Raw genomic sequence first — 14,339 nt, forward strand, 5'->3', positions numbered from 1 at the left:
ACACCCAAATTCACATATTTCAAATTTTAGGAACCAGGCGAACATAATCCGCAACAAGTAGCAGCTGATAATTTTAGGCAGAAACAAAAACGGCCTGTTTTTTTTAATGGCCGCCATCAGCATATTTCCGCTCAGCAATTGACCAATATGAATTTAGCATTACGGAAAATAACCGTTGCTTTTCAACATTGCGCTGACTAAAGATGATTAAACTGCTTATTTCATTGTTCGTGTCACGAATTTCGTACTCTAGGCACGAAAAATCACGATATCTTCCTTTATTTGTTGACTGAGCACTGAAATAGATTTGCACGCGCCCATCCCTAGCAAAAACGAAACAATTGCTCGTTGAACACCAGCTGGTGATCTCTGTTCTCCTGTTAGTAGAAATCAGAAATCTCACAATTTCCTTTACAAAATGCACCGCCGCCAAACTCTGGCTCACTCAAAATCCTAGATTTCTGGATATTAGAGACCAGGCAAACATAATCTGTAGCAAGCAACAGCTGGTAATTTTTAGCTGCATGTATAACGGTTTTTTTTCATAATGGCCGCCAAGTGCATTTTTCCTCTCATCGTTTGATCAATAGGAGCTCGGCGTCTTGGAAAACAACCGTTTCTTCTCAACTTAGCACAAAATAATGATGGGAAGACTGATTGTTTCTTTGTTCGTGTCACGAATTTGCCACGCCAGGCACGAAAAATCACAAAATCCCTTTGTATTTGTTATTAAAGTACTAAAATAAATTTACCTGCACCCATCCCTAGCAAAGCGAAACAATTTCTCGCTGGAGGTTTCTGTTTGCCTGGTGGCTGAAAACGAAAATCTCACAATTTCCTTTACAAAATGCACCGCCGCCAAACTCTGGCTCACTCAAAATCCTAGATTTCTGGATATTAGAGACCAGGCAAACATAATCTGTAGCAAGCAACAGCTGGTAATTTTTAGCTGCATGTATAACGGTTTTTTTTCATAATGGCCGCCAAGTGCATTTTTCTTCTCATCGTTTGATCAATAGGAGCTCGGCGTCTTGGAAAACAACCGTTTCTTCTCAACTTAGCACAAAATAATGATGGGAAGACTGATTGTTTCTTTGTTCGTGTCACGAATTTGCCACGCCAGGCACGAAAAATCACAAAATCCCTTTGTATTTGTTATTAAAGTACTAAAATAAATTTACCTGCACCCATCCCTAGCAAAGCGAAACAATTTCTCGCTGGAGGTTTCTGTTTGCCTGGTGGCTGAAAACGAAAATCTCACAATTTCCTTGACAAAACGCATGGCCGCCAAACTCTGGCTCATTTAAATTCATCGACTTCTGGATTTCAGACACCAGGCAAACATACACAGTTGCAGGCAACAGCTGGAACTTTTGGCTGCATCTGTAACGGTTGTTTTTTTCAAAATGGCATTCAAGTGCATGTTTCCCCTCACCCATTGACCAATAGGAGCTCTGCGTCTTGGAAAAAAAACCGTTGCTTTTCTACTTAGCGCATAATAGAGATGGGTAAACTGATTGTTTCTTTGTTTGTGTCACGAATTTGGTACGCCAGGCACGAAAACTCACGAAAATTTTTGTATTTGTTGTTGGAGTACTGAAATATACTTGCACTCGTCCATCCTTAGCGTTTGTTGGAAGCTTAGCGCAGACCAGAGATGCGCACAAGGCAAATGCAAAACAAGAACGATGTAATCTATAAATGACACGAATACCCCTGATATTTCCAATTGGAAGTCGTAGTTATCATTCCCTTTGCAACGCTGCACAGTCGTCCATCTCTAGCGTTTATAGCTATCCCGTGACAATAAATCCAGCTGGAAAAAACAAACGGGGAAAATCCGGAGAAAAGTCCGGGGAGAATGTCACCCAAGAACAACCACGATCCGTCGTCATCATCCGGTGACTCGGGCAACAGCAATGTCCAGGAGGCGGACCTCCAAGGTGAGTTGCGCTGGCGCTTCGGTTCTGGTTCTCGAGGGGATTGGCTCTAATGGCATGGCATGACCCCTGCAGAAATGGAGGACGTGAACAACAGCCTGGACGCCCTCAGCTGCGCTTTGGACGCCGTGGAGCAGCGCACGGACGACATCATGTCCCAGTTGCGGGAGCTGCTCAACTCCAATCGGGAGATCCGTCGCCTGCTCGCCGAGGAGAAGGACCACGCTACGGGGGAACAGGAGGACGACAACATGGACAGCGATGGCCAGTCGGCTAGTGAGAATGCATCCAAGTAGATATGTACCACCTGCAACCAGTTATTGTTTTGATCACCTAATCGTTTCTACACACCTGTGTTGTTTTGTTTTTTTTCTATTATCATGTATTATTGATTCTAAACCTAAGTAAACGTAATTGAAGGCAGATAAAGACTAGGGCTCACTGGGTCTGGCGCGACTTCTTGCGATTCGGTTTTCCGGAGGAGGCTACGCCATCACTGGAGATGAACTTGAACATGATCTCGAACATGCGCTTGGACTCCTCCTTGAGGCGGGCATTTTCCGCCAGCAGCTTCTGCACATCCACGCCGTTTGTCTTCGAGGTACTCGGTGTGTCGTCGTCATCAGTAGAATCCGCCAACGCGGTCTCGAAATCTTCCCTGGACACTTCCACATCGGGGATCTCATCCGCACCGGATTCAACCTCTTCCTCTGCTTCAGATTCCGCTTCTTCTGGTTCCGATTGATCTTCTTCCGCTGCGGATTCCGATTCGGATTCCCCCTTCTCCGCTTCGCCCTCTTCATCCTTTCCCGTATTCATGTCCGCTATTAGTTTGCGTATGATCTCTGCATCCGTACCCGGATAACTCTGGGTAAAATCCATTTCTGGTGTCTTACGTCCCTCGTGATACTCCTCATCGACTAGCAGATCGATGCCATCCAACTCGTCCCGCGGACTGATCATCCGCTTTAGGCTGTCGGCGAAAAGCTGCGGCTGCTTGTGCTCCGGCAGAAAGATGGAAGGACTTAGCAGGTAGATGCGCAGGTTCGTGACCGAGCCGTTCTGGGGCAGGCTCTTGATCAGCTGCCGGCTGTCCACGTCCCAGACGCACACCTGGTTGTCTTCGCCGCCGGAGACCAGCGAAGTGGCGCTTAAATTCAGGGCCAGGCAGGTGATGGCCTTGCCGGCGGTGTGGCCCACAAAGGCCTGAATCTCCTCCTCTTCCAAGTGGTACTCCTAGGGAAGCAAGGAAGTTAGTTAGCAAAGTTGGGGAGTAGATGCAAAAGAACCGAGCCCACCTTCATGCGCGGCGCCTTGTCCATGTGGAAGGCAAACACCTTGCCGTCGCCGGAGCCCACATACACCTTCGTTTCCATCTTGTTGACGATCACGCTGTGCAGGGCCACTGGGAACACCACGCTGAGCAGCAGGACGCCTCCGCACAGGTCGTAAACCTTGCAGCAGCGATCCAGCGAGACCGTGTACAGGTAGGAGCGCAGGCCGCCGATGCCCGAGTACAGATCCGTAACGGCCAGGCCGTGGTCATTGAAGCTGTACAGCGGTTCCGTGCTGTCCTTGCCGCCGGCCATGTCCAGTGGGGCGGCCGAGAAGGTCAGGTCCCAGACCAGAACGGCACCGTCCTTGCCGCCGCTGATGAAGTGCTCGCCGTTGTCCGTGAAGCGTAGGCAGGTCACGGCCTGGTAGTGCTTGGACAGGGTGTTCAGCATTCGGCCGGAGTTGAGGTGCCACAGATAGATGGTCTCCTGGATGCCGGCCACTAGGAAGCTCCCATCTGGCGTGAGGGCCAGGGCGTTTACCTTGCCGGGCACTACGAACCGCAGCCCGGCCATCTGTTCCTGCTTGTTAATGGGCCAGACGTGGAGCAGGGGCTTCGCCGAGTTGGCCGCAAAAACGTAGTTGAGGCGAATCGTCGCCAGGCCGTGGTGTTGGGCACATCCGCCGCCCTTGTAGCGCATAAGGTCGGTGCCCGTCCGGAGGTCCTGCACGGTGCACGTGGTGTTGTCCTCGCTGGCCGTGCTTATAAACAAACCCTCCACGGCGTCTCCCATTTTTGGTTTACAATTTTTAGTTATTTCCCGGTGTTTTTATTTTCAGTTTACACGTGCGCGGTCTGTTCAAGTGTGACCAGGTGGCGCAAAGTTCAAAGGTGTGACCATATGGCGTAAGCTAAAAGTATTCACTCGATTTAGTGCACTGAATAGAATAATTTTTATCAGTTTTGTAACAGGTAATCAAGGATAACCACAATAACCTGTTGTGCATTCTAAATGTTTTTAAATAGTTTTTATATTTTCGAATTGAAGTATAAATACTTCACTCTTGCAGTGCGCATAGTCGATGGTTCTCTGTTTCAAGCGAGAATTTGGTATATCGCTCAACTTCGGCCACACTCGCAACAGCCAATCTTGTGCAACTGAAAATTAAACAACATTAACCAGTTTAATTATATTGTTTTTACAAACTGAGCAAACAAAATGCATCTAACGCTGATCAACCTGTTTAAGAAGACCGTTCCAGGTCACATATTTCGGGGCAAGCGGCGCCTGGTAAAGCCGGTGAGCCAGCGTGCGATGGACACACTGACTCGCGAGTACGAGCGCCAGGAGCAGGTGATGCTGCTCCTCCGGAATCCGTATCTGACCCTGGTGAGTGTTGTCCTTTGGACATATATGTATATACGAACCACCTGACCTGACCACTCACCCTCGTTTCGCACACAGGAACAGTCCGCCGGACACGCCAAGGAGCTACAGAAGCGCGAGAAGCTGGTGGCCAAGTGGACGCAGGAGCAGACGCTGAGCAAGATGAAGCCCCACGTGACCATCGAGGAGCGGCTGAACCAACTGAAGATCAAGGAGGCCTGGGACTAGCCTCCTGCCCTGCTTCGCCTGTTAAACCTGCGTTACTTGTAAAATAAATATAGATTTTATATAAATTATGTAATTTCCAATGGAGAAGTGCATTTCAAGCAGTTATTCATATTTCCTTTATCTTTTTATTCTGTTAGGTATTCCCCATGGTAGCCTATAATGCTTATATGTACACTCTGATTCAGATTTACTATATTTTTTTATAATCTGTCAAGATGGACTTCGCCACTTGATAAACGCTCTGATTCAGGTGTTCTTTATTTTTGTAACTATATATATGCTCGATTATCAAACGTCGATATAACCATATCCATTTATTACTTAGCTGAAAAACTACCAACCGAAAACTGATCATATCTAATATTCAGGTATAAAATCCATTTGAATCGACTGTAAAGTCGATTTAAACCCATTTTGTACATAACTTAAACGCTATCCACTGAAAAGTGGTAAAATTTTTCTATTCTTCCTAATATTCAGGTATTAAATCTATTTTGCTCAAATATCATTCCATAGCTGCTATAGGAACGATACGATTTGAAAAAATAATCATAATTTTGATGTTACCCAAGATATTGTTTTGACCTACTTACTGATTAATGAAAACAGGATTTCTGTTATTAGGGACAATAATCGGTAGGTCCCAGTAAAGTTATATTAAATTACCCTCGATCCGCTTATATATCTGAAACGCATTGTACTTGACACACAATCCATGCTTATTTCTCTCTCTGTTTCGTGTTTGGCGTTCGAGTCGCTTTTATTCGTTTAATTGCGTTTCTAAGTGTATATATATTTCAATATTTCGTGTATTTTATGTATATGAACTGTGTTATGTACATATGCAAGGCATGTAACATGTTTTCCGATCCTCCGGAGAGTCCGGTCATAATCAGAACCTTCCCAGCATCGATTCGTTAGTACGCTATAGACTAAAACTTTATTATTTAATGGGTGTTTTGTCTTGTTTTTTGTTAGCTTGTTGCTTTTATCTGTATTGGAGTTTGTTAGTTAATGCACACTTTGATTTCAATTTCAGGGATTCTCACTTTTAGAAAGTAATTTCAACATTTTTCAAATGGAAAAATCATATTTTCCAAACGCCCCGAGGATAGGGAATGGTCATCAGAATACTAGGGGGTTTAACTAGTTTTAGGATTTGGGTTTAGGTTCGGAGTCCTTCGCCATCTCTTCCCGGTTTTCTTTAGCAATACTACCAATGGAAACGCCTAGAGATCGCCTCCTGTGTCTCATTTGTCCTAGGTTTCGTTTTGTTTTTCGTTACTATCATTTGCGTTTTGCTTGCTTTTGGTAAATGATGCGCATAACCTCAATAAAACATTTTGTAACAATTTTAAATTAACTTTAAAAAAATAGATATATGCATATTTGTTGCTGCTACTGCTCCTCTGCTGTATACGATTATATGCGTATTAGGTCCGCCTGCTGTTTATGCTCCTTCTGTTGCTGCTGCTTATGATGGAGATGCTCTCCAGATTTTCACTCAATCGGCGGCCAAGGGCGTAACGCTGGCCTTTTTCGCAGCTCCCGATGCCGTTTCTGTGTCTCCGGCCTGCGGATCATCCTCTGGCTGCACCGGAACCTGCTCCGAGGAATCGCCATCGGAACGGGAGAGCGGCGATGCTGGCAGCAATGGCGGCGGCGAACTGGAGAGCATGGCAACGGGCGAGGCACTTGTGGTGGCCGCGGCGGCTCCATCACCCATTCCCCGTTCGGGAGTCGGTTCTAGAGCAGATGCTGTCGCCGGCGTGGGCGTAGGCATGGTGACTGGAACTGATGCGGGAGTGGGCGTCAACGGCGGCGAGTCCATCTGCTGCTGGCTGAACTCCTGGTTGGGGCTTTCTCTGGTGAACAGGCCCATCTTGGACTCGGAACCCGCAGTGCCCGGCGCTGCCGGAGGAGCTCCGCCCGCCTCGCCGCTGTCCGTGCTGGAGCTGATCAGAGAGTGGGCCACTGTGGGCGCCGCCGGGCCGCTGACCAGATGCGGCGGAGCGTGCAGCGGGACGTGCTGGTGCTGTTGATGCTGCTGTTGCTGCTGCTGGGCTCCGTGGTAGCGCGGAATGTCCGCCTTGCGCCACAGCGTGATCTCCTGCTGCTTGAAGTAGCGCCGGTCCTCGGTGTCCATTAGCACCAAGTTGAGGAAATACTTGACCGAGAACTTCTTGTTGATGTCCCGCATGGTGGGCGTGAGATTGTAGCCGGCGAGGAAGACCCGGATGGGTATGCTTTCGCCCTTGACGGGCGCCCCGTCCATGATCTCGTACTTGGCGATCGTTTCGTTCTCGCTGAACATCGTGGGACCCGTGCCCGTGCTCTCGCGCTTGATGATCGCGATCTCCATGTGCTTGATCTTGATGCGCACCAGCAGAAAGTAGATCTTGCCGATGATCGTGTCCCGCAGGTGGTACTTGCTCTTGTTGTACTCGAACTCGATGTGCAGGCAGTCCTCGATGCCCACCTCCATCTTGATGGGGTTGTTCATCTCCGGGTAGCTGCACAGCGTGTGCACGGCGATATCAACCTCCTTGGTGATGTCGCTGATCCGACGGACGATGGTGGCGCGCAGGAAGTACCGCAGGCGCACATTCGATCCGGCATACACCTCGAACTGCTTCTCCACGTTGGGAAAGTCGAAGGGGTAGCTGTTGTTCTGGATGAGATCGCCGGGACGGGCCAGTGCCTTGGCCAGACACTTGAATTCATGATGGTTTCCTCGGTCGTAGAACAACTCGATTTGGCCGATGAATTCGATCTTGATGCCCTGGTGCTCCAGCTTGCTGCCGGGCTTCTTGAGTGTCACGTTCACCTGAAAGAATAGGGGGTGGTTTTTATATCTCTGGCAAAGATTAAAAGGGAACTCCCCCTACTGGAAACGCACCTTGCCGGATACCGTCTCTCCGTCGTAGAAGAGCAGCATCTTCTCCACCTTGCCGTCCTCCCCTTTGACCTCGGCGGTCTTGTGCTCCGCTCCATCGAAGACTATCTCAATGTCCGCTGACTGGCCGAAACCCAGGAAATTCATAATTGATAAACGTCGAGTCGATGGAATCGGCTTCTTCCTCTTCTTCTTCTTCTTGCCCCCGCCTCTGCTGCTGCTTCTTCTTCCGCCGCTGCTTCTTGCTGCTTCGCTGGAATGTCGTCGCTGTATTTCGTCTTTTCGGCGTTCCCAATACGGGTGTATCCTTTAGATATCCTTTTCCGTAACTCCTCGGCTTATTTGGGCGTTTTTCTGCGGCCTTTTTGTTGGTCCTTCGTTGCGCTGCTGGCGTGTGTGTCGCGTCTCTGTGTGTGTGAAATGAAAAAAATTGCAATTTTTCACACCACAGCGTTGCCAGATGTCCAGATGGTCGTTTCGATTGTTTTTAAGGAGTGCCTGTTTCGATTTACAGTGTTTATTTGGTATTTATTTAAAAATTCTTGTTATCCAAATGAACCCGCTAAATTTAAACTCGGCTAAAATTTGTCAACTGAAATAAATAGTAGTAAATTCTTATACATAACATGAAATAATTTGCAGATTTAATGTGTTTTCGCCAACCTTTTTGGAAATATTTAAATATATTTAATATAGGATTTAAGAATAATAGATCTTTCAAGAATCATTTAATCCTGCGTTATATTCTATAAATACACTGCCATAAGAATGAACAATGACAATTTTTTCCATTTATTGCCCATTGGAATCGTCATAGGTTGTCTTGGTCGCACTTACGTAAAATCGTATGGTTAAAACAAAAAATGATCAATGAATGAGGCCAACAATGTAGTGTCATAGCCCCATAATTAAATAACTTGCTAGTTCCATTAAATAAACTTATATTTGAGATCTTCTAACAATTATATACTGACTTTGGTTAATGTTCTACACTTTGTCTATCAGTAAGATATAAATCTATAAATGCAGCGACTAGTTACACAATTTGTCATGCTAGGAAATAGACAAATAAAATATGAATACAGATTGTCAAAATACCATTACTAGGTATTTACAATTAAATACCACTAATTAAATACCACTTAGCTTACTCGCGAAAATACCAAAAGCGCAATAATTAAATACCGCACTTCTTATTCAGCGGAATAACAAATAAAGAAGAGAGAAGAAGATAAAATTGGATAAGTTAAAGAACCGGATACGGAATCCACATAAGATGCGAAAGATAACCAGCTTCTTGTGCGGCACAGGAGCCGGATTGGCGGCGTACTACTTGCAGCGGCTGCGCGACCCGCAGACGGCGGTCCAAAACTCGTGGACGCACAGCGACAAGCCGGTGGATCTGTGGGCCATTTGGGACAGCAATTGGGATTGCCGGGAACCGAGGGCCCTGGTCCGTCCGATGCGAAACAACCAGCCGGAGGAGGAGAACCGCTACAATGCTGACCTGGAGAAGGCCAAGGCCAAGAAGCCGCGCCACATAATCCTCGTGCGGCACGGCGAGTACCTGGACGTGGGCGACTCGGATGCCACCCACCATCTCACGGAGCGCGGTCGCAAGCAGGCGGAGTTCACTGGCAAACGACTGTGCGAGCTTGGCATCAAGTGGGACAAGGTGGTGGCCTCCACGATGGTGCGGGCCCAGGAGACATCGGACATTATACTCAAGCAGATCGACTACGACAAAGAGAAGGTGGTAAACTGTGCCTTTCTGCGCGAGGGAGCGCCCATTCCGCCCCAGCCCCCGGTGGGCCACTGGAAGCCGGAGGCATCTGTAAGTCAGCCAGCGCCAGCCCATACCCAGCCAGCCAATCACCCTTCTCATTTCTGCTTTCATTTCCCTGCAGCAGTTCCTACGCGACGGATCGCGCATCGAGGCCGCTTTCCGGCGCTACTTCCACCGTGCTTATCCCGACCAGGACAAGGAGAACTACACCCTGATCGTGGGCCACGGCAACGTGATCCGGTACTTCGTCTGCCGCGCCCTACAATTTCCCGCCGAGGGCTGGCTGCGCATCAGCATCAACCACGCCTCCATCACCTGGCTGACCATCAGTCCGTCGGGCAATGTGTCCATCAAGTACCTGGGCGACTCCGGCTTTATGCCCGCAGCACTGCTTACCAATCGCATCCCGCGGGATGCCAAGAACGTGGTCTAGTCGCCAAAGCCAAGTGGCCCACGCCGAACTGCCAGGATGAGAAGCAATCATAGTGTATCTATTGCCAAGCCTTAAAGTAAATCCGTAAGCTCAGATAAAGTAATTGTGTAAACTACAATGTTAATTATTGTCACACCTTAAAGTAAATCTGCGGAGGATCATTGAGACTCCCGACTGAAATAATAACATTTTTATAAAATGCCATAGCTTATATCCTTAAATGTATCAAGGATTGGTGAAATCTTTTGTCACACCTTGAAGTAAATCATCAGAGAAAAATTATCATTGAGATCCTCGACTGAATAATAACACTTTTAAGGAATGCTAAACTTCTGCTGGGTTTCTTAATTAAATCAAGGCTGGGTGGAACTTTTGCAAAAGGAAAATGAATTAAAGGTATTACAATCTATAATTTCTTTACGGAAATAAAAGCTCATTTAGCCAAAATCGTTAACAAAATATTTATAAACACAATTTATATTTTGTATGCCGTACATTAACGCTAGATTTTTTAATTTAATCAATGATTGGTGGAAATTTTGCAAAGAAAAATATATATTAGGTATAATTTACTATAATTCCTCTACGGAAATAAACGTTAAGAAATTTTCATAAAAACAATTTATATTTGCTAATAACTATTACCTAGAGTTACAAACTATATACGGATTACGGGTTTAATCTAATACTCGGCCTTAAACTAGATCTAAAACCTTTTGTAATCGCTGCAGGCACTTGCGTATGCCCACATCCTCGCCAGCGCCGCGCTTTAGCTCCACCTGCTTGGCCTGCTCCCTCACTAAAGGTAGGAGTGGAGTCACCAGATCCGGCGCCAGCTCTCCCAGCTTGATCAGCATCTGAAAGAAGAAGTAGGTGCAGTGGGCCATGTGCTTCTCGGCCAGCGATAGCAAATGATTGGAGCACATATCCCTGACAGCCTGTGAGCGCTTGAAGGCCTCGTGGGAGACCAGCACACGATAGAGTCCAAACACCTGGCCGCGACTAAGGTCCAGTTCGTCCACGAACATCACGTGCTCCAGCAGAGGGATGTGGACGCCGCGCAGCACGGTCACCAGCTGCTGTTCCTGCTCCGCGGGCGTGGCCTCGATCAGTTGCTGCACGATGGTGATCACCAGACCCGCATGCTGGCCCGCCTTTCGACGCTGCACCACCAGAAACTGCGCCACCAGGAGCTGAAGCACATGCTCCGCCAGCTCGCTATCCACATCAGCCTGGAGGAGCGTGGCATAGGGGCGGGCCACCAGCTTGGCGCTGGGCGAGAAGCTAAAATGCGGCGTCCAGTGCTGCACCAGTTGCTCCAGAGTCCTGGCCACGTAGGTGTCCGTGCGGTAGGCCAGCCGACCAATCCCCTGCAACAGCACCGGGAAGATCTTGTGCACCATCTGCGGCAGGCGACCCTCGGGCGGCACGCCCGCCTGCAGTTGCGTGGTGAGCAGGAACCGCACCATGGCCAGGTGGAAGAAGCAGCTGGGCTTGGAGCGCACATATGCCAGCGTGGGGCAGTTGTAGATGACGATGGCCAGGAAGCTGAAGAAGCGGGTGCCCAATTCGGAACGCAGGCGATCCGGAGGCAGCCACATTTCGAAGTGATTAACATAGGCGTGTAGTTTGTGGCTCAACTGCATGCGCACGTGGGCCGCGGCCTCCTCCTGCTGGGCACGCCTACCCAGAGCTCCGAAAAAGGCGCACAGTGGCTCGCGGCCACATTCCAGGGCGGCGGGATCAATGGCCAGCTGTCGGAACTCCTCCAGCTGGGTGACATGGGGAGTTAGGGCCAACACCGAGTCATGTTGCGCGTTGAGAAGCACCAGGGACTTGACCCATACCTGAAGGATCGTTGAGCTGGCCGGCCAGCTGTCTTCGTCGTCTTCCAGCACCTGGAGCATTAACTGAGCCGACGCGGCCATGTTAATGGGCTCCGGTCCCTGTAGGAAGCCCAGCAAAAGCTTTTCCCGATCCTTGTCCAGCGCCACAAAGCTGGCGGCAAGTTTCGGTAGCCACGAACTGTGACCACTGACGTACTGTATCCTCAGCAGGGGCAGAATGTGCTGTTGCAGCGCCTCCTTGATGCCATTGGCATTGCCTGTGACTGCTCTCGGCTCGCCAAGACGAAGGATTAGCGAGTGAATGGCCTGCCACACGCGATCCTGCGATGCCTGGCCACTCTTCTCCACGTAGTGCGTTAACCAGGGTCCCAGTAACTGCTGCTCGCCGCGATTAAAGTCGTCTGCCAGGTCAAAGACGTCCTGTAGGCTGCTCACATAGATGGCGCCCACCTCCGTATCATTGCGTATGATGGCCAACTGGTTGAGCAGCTTGGCCACATAGTCCTCCATTGACAGGCGATGCTGGGCGTGCAGGAGAAGCAGAGCCATGTGGCCCTTGGCCACCAGAGTCCTCCGCACCGGCGACAGCTTGTCCAGGGCCAAACAGAGCAGCATTTCCCGCAGCTTGGGCGTCAGGTCGCCGAGATCCTCCTGGGAAAGCAGCAGGCAGAGGAACAGCTCGATAACATGATGAATACCGGGCTCATTTAGAGCCAAGAGTTTTGCGGCACTGAACTTGCTGAATATGCGACCGAGCAGCTTCTGGCGCTGGTTGCTCCGGCCCTGCCGCGGCAGCAGCTTCAAGGTCCTGCCCAGCAACCAGGCGTACATGGTGAAACTGTTGAGATTCAGATCCTCCAGCTGGGACCTGGCCAGCAGCTTGCTGTAGCGCTCCACGTAGGCGGCACCGTTGGGACAGGTGAGCGGCAGCTCATCCAGTTCTGATCCTGCACTAAAGTTGCAGTTCAAGGAGCGATGCAAGTACTCCCAAAGCTGGCACAGTACATCCGTGTCCGGCTGACCAAGTTGCAGTTGCAGGGGCGAAAGTAGCGAAAGGTAGACACGTCGCTGCTGCTCGTCCGGCTGGCTGGCCAGGAATTGCTTCAGCAGATCGGCGGTTCGGAAGTTGCCAGGTGGCGAGTTGAGCGTGTGCCCCCCCGGTTGGTATTGGCCCTCATTGTTATATTCGTCCAAGCGGGCCAAACCAAGTCGTAGCCAGGCGTAGAACTCGTGGTACACCAGGGAAACGGCATTGCTCTCGCCTGGAGGAGAACAAAAAGAGCAAAGCTTAGGGAGCGAAACCACAAGATCCGCCACTTACCCTGGAAATAGTTTGTCTTATGCCTCTGCATGGCCTTATGGAAGAGTGTCCAAAAGTCCAGGACCCCCTCACCCAGCCATTTGGGGATTAGATGCTTCAGCAGCAGCCACAGCTCCTTGGTGCAGCGGCACATGAACGGCGAAGCATGGATGAGCTCCGGTCGGTGCTTGCCGCGGTAATGGTGTCCGGCGCACACTATCAGATCGTCCAGCGTACGCTCCAGCTGCCCCTGGAAGCCCTGGTCCTCCCCAGAGGAGAGATATAGCATGTGAAGGTCCAACAATCGCCACTCCAGGACGCCGTGGTACAGGTGATAGGCCGGCGCCTGACACTCGTTTCCCTTGCTGTGCTCCGCAAAATGTAAAACCTTCCAGGCGTCTGCATCTAGCTGACTGTTGAGCAAGCGACGCAGATCCTCCATAAACTGCGCTGCACCCGGCATTAGATCATTTCCGCGCAGACGGAGCAGCAGGTGGTAGAAGTGGGTTACCTGCTGACGCACTCGAAACCAACCGGAGTTCATGGATGCGGATGGGGCCTGCAATTGCTGCTGACCTGCCACGGCGGCAAAGAGCTTCTGCACATTCTTGCTGACGAAGGAATGGGTTACATATTGAAGATGAGCAGGATATGAGTACTCACCAGGCCTCGCCATAAAGGTAGTTCCTGACCGCGACAACCGTCAACTGTTCCTGGGCAAAGTCGAAGCAGAGGTTGTCCAGTCGACAACAAGGTGGCTCCAGTTGGGCATAGCCACTCCGCAGGAAACCCTCGGCCGGGAACTGGGTCTTCACCGTGTCTCGGCCGCTGCAGCAGAACTCTGGCAGGAAGTCCAGTCCTCCATCCAAGTCCTCGTCTCCATCGGCATCGTCCACTTCCATATGCCCTTTGAGGGCTTCCTGCTGCAAATTTTGGGTAGCCTGGGTAAAGGCGATAAGAATCTCCTCGTCATCATCCGACTGGAACAGGTCGTAATCCATGGTGCAGGCGACGATTTGAGTTTATCATCCGATTCTCCCAGAGGATGTCCTAAATGCGCGGCATTGCGGGAATTTTGCAGTGTTGCAAAATGCCTTCCATTTGAAATTTAATTAAATGAATTTTGTTATATTCACAAAATTGGTGAAAGTTACATTCGTATTAATGAAGATAATATTGAATTTAAATTTTGTTATACCTATTAATATTATTTTATGTTTTACTTGTGTTGAAATGCTGTGCAACA

General features: G+C 49.4%; 6 protein-coding genes across 8 annotated transcripts; 3 read left to right on the top strand and 3 right to left on the bottom strand.

The window, feature by feature from the left end:
- The first annotated feature begins 1,748 nt into the window (after positions 1 to 1,748).
- On the top strand, positions 1,749 to 2,369 carry LOC128264709 (UPF0184 protein CG14818). Its single transcript, XM_053000346.1, has 2 exons — positions 1,749 to 1,943; positions 2,016 to 2,369. The coding sequence occupies exons 1-2, from the start codon at positions 1,862 to 1,864 to the stop codon at positions 2,234 to 2,236; spliced, it is 303 nt and encodes a 100-aa protein (XP_052856306.1). The 5' UTR covers positions 1,749 to 1,861; the 3' UTR covers positions 2,237 to 2,369.
- Positions 2,301 to 4,112, bottom strand: LOC128264693 (WD repeat-containing protein 18). The gene is made up of 2 exons (XM_053000325.1): positions 3,239 to 4,112; positions 2,301 to 3,176 (listed from the first exon to the last, which is right to left on the bottom strand). The coding sequence occupies exons 1-2, from the start codon at positions 4,007 to 4,009 to the stop codon at positions 2,379 to 2,381; spliced, it is 1,569 nt and encodes a 522-aa protein (XP_052856285.1). The 5' UTR covers positions 4,010 to 4,112; the 3' UTR covers positions 2,301 to 2,378.
- A 203-nt stretch (positions 4,113 to 4,315) lies between these two features.
- Positions 4,316 to 4,899, top strand: LOC128264708 (ribosomal protein 63, mitochondrial). The gene is made up of 2 exons (XM_053000345.1): positions 4,316 to 4,606; positions 4,682 to 4,899. The coding sequence occupies exons 1-2, from the start codon at positions 4,436 to 4,438 to the stop codon at positions 4,829 to 4,831; spliced, it is 321 nt and encodes a 106-aa protein (XP_052856305.1). The 5' UTR covers positions 4,316 to 4,435; the 3' UTR covers positions 4,832 to 4,899.
- A 666-nt stretch (positions 4,900 to 5,565) lies between these two features.
- Positions 5,566 to 8,203, bottom strand: LOC128264695 (vacuolar protein sorting-associated protein 26). The gene is made up of 2 exons (XM_053000328.1): positions 7,731 to 8,203; positions 5,566 to 7,658 (listed from the first exon to the last, which is right to left on the bottom strand). Exons 1-2 carry the CDS (start codon positions 7,872 to 7,874, stop codon positions 6,336 to 6,338), a joined length of 1,467 nt encoding a protein of 488 aa, XP_052856288.1. The 5' UTR covers positions 7,875 to 8,203; the 3' UTR covers positions 5,566 to 6,335.
- A 677-nt stretch (positions 8,204 to 8,880) lies between these two features.
- LOC128264700 (serine/threonine-protein phosphatase Pgam5, mitochondrial) lies at positions 8,881 to 10,341 on the top strand. Of its 2 annotated transcripts, none has more exons than XM_053000335.1 (2): positions 8,881 to 9,561; positions 9,638 to 10,341. In XM_053000335.1, exons 1-2 carry the CDS (start codon positions 9,004 to 9,006, stop codon positions 9,944 to 9,946), a joined length of 867 nt encoding a protein of 288 aa, XP_052856295.1. In that variant the 5' UTR covers positions 8,881 to 9,003; the 3' UTR covers positions 9,947 to 10,341. The 2 variants fall into 2 exon arrangements, with proteins under 2 accessions (XP_052856295.1, XP_052856294.1); XM_053000334.1 differs by having other exon boundaries at positions 8,884 to 9,561; positions 9,635 to 10,341.
- A 142-nt stretch (positions 10,342 to 10,483) lies between these two features.
- On the bottom strand, positions 10,484 to 14,332 carry LOC128264682 (protein MMS22-like). 2 transcript variants are annotated; one of them, XM_053000310.1, is made up of 4 exons: positions 14,292 to 14,332; positions 13,757 to 14,187; positions 13,115 to 13,704; positions 10,484 to 13,055 (listed from the first exon to the last, which is right to left on the bottom strand). In XM_053000310.1, exons 2-4 carry the CDS (start codon positions 14,092 to 14,094, stop codon positions 10,642 to 10,644), a joined length of 3,342 nt encoding a protein of 1,113 aa, XP_052856270.1. In that variant the 5' UTR covers positions 14,095 to 14,187; positions 14,292 to 14,332; the 3' UTR covers positions 10,484 to 10,641. The 2 variants fall into 2 exon arrangements, with proteins under 2 accessions (XP_052856270.1, XP_052856269.1); XM_053000309.1 differs by lacking the exon at positions 14,292 to 14,332 and having other exon boundaries at positions 13,757 to 14,228.
- Between the last annotated feature and the right edge of the window lie 7 nt (positions 14,333 to 14,339).

The sequence above is a fragment of the Drosophila gunungcola genome, unplaced genomic scaffold (assembly GCF_025200985.1).
Source record: "Drosophila gunungcola strain Sukarami unplaced genomic scaffold, Dgunungcola_SK_2 000076F, whole genome shotgun sequence".
NCBI classification, from domain to species: domain Eukaryota; kingdom Metazoa; phylum Arthropoda; class Insecta; order Diptera; family Drosophilidae; genus Drosophila; species Drosophila gunungcola.

What these genes read in the sequence shown, in the direction of transcription:
- LOC128264695 (XM_053000328.1), bottom strand. Translation starts at nt 7,874, where the DNA reads ATGAATTTCCTGGGTTTCGGCCAGTCAGCGGACATTGAGATAGTCTTC. An exon ending in GAGAGACGGTATCCGGCAAG is followed by an intron (nt 7,659 to 7,730) that starts GTGCGTTTCCAG and finishes CTATTCTTTCAG; the next exon opens with GTGAACGTGACACTCAAGAA.
- LOC128264700 (XM_053000334.1), top strand. Translation starts at nt 9,004, where the DNA reads ATGCGAAAGATAACCAGCTTCTTGTGCGGCACAGGAGCCGGATTGGCG. An exon ending in ACTGGAAGCCGGAGGCATCT is followed by an intron (nt 9,562 to 9,634) that starts GTAAGTCAGCCA and finishes ATTTCCCTGCAG; the next exon opens with CAGTTCCTACGCGACGGATC.
- LOC128264708 (XM_053000345.1), top strand. Translation starts at nt 4,436, where the DNA reads ATGCATCTAACGCTGATCAACCTGTTTAAGAAGACCGTTCCAGGTCAC. An exon ending in GGAATCCGTATCTGACCCTG is followed by an intron (nt 4,607 to 4,681) that starts GTGAGTGTTGTC and finishes TTTCGCACACAG; the next exon opens with GAACAGTCCGCCGGACACGC.
- LOC128264682 (XM_053000310.1), bottom strand. Translation starts at nt 14,094, where the DNA reads ATGGATTACGACCTGTTCCAGTCGGATGATGACGAGGAGATTCTTATC. An exon ending in TACCTTTATGGCGAGGCCTG is followed by an intron (nt 13,705 to 13,756) that starts GTGAGTACTCAT and finishes TTCCTTCGTCAG; the next exon opens with CAAGAATGTGCAGAAGCTCT. An exon ending in TAAGACAAACTATTTCCAGG is followed by an intron (nt 13,056 to 13,114) that starts GTAAGTGGCGGA and finishes GTTCTCCTCCAG; the next exon opens with GCGAGAGCAATGCCGTTTCC.
- LOC128264709 (XM_053000346.1), top strand. Translation starts at nt 1,862, where the DNA reads ATGTCACCCAAGAACAACCACGATCCGTCGTCATCATCCGGTGACTCG. An exon ending in CCAGGAGGCGGACCTCCAAG is followed by an intron (nt 1,944 to 2,015) that starts GTGAGTTGCGCT and finishes TGACCCCTGCAG; the next exon opens with AAATGGAGGACGTGAACAAC.
- LOC128264693 (XM_053000325.1), bottom strand. Translation starts at nt 4,009, where the DNA reads ATGGGAGACGCCGTGGAGGGTTTGTTTATAAGCACGGCCAGCGAGGAC. An exon ending in ACAAGGCGCCGCGCATGAAG is followed by an intron (nt 3,177 to 3,238) that starts GTGGGCTCGGTT and finishes TTGCTTCCCTAG; the next exon opens with GAGTACCACTTGGAAGAGGA.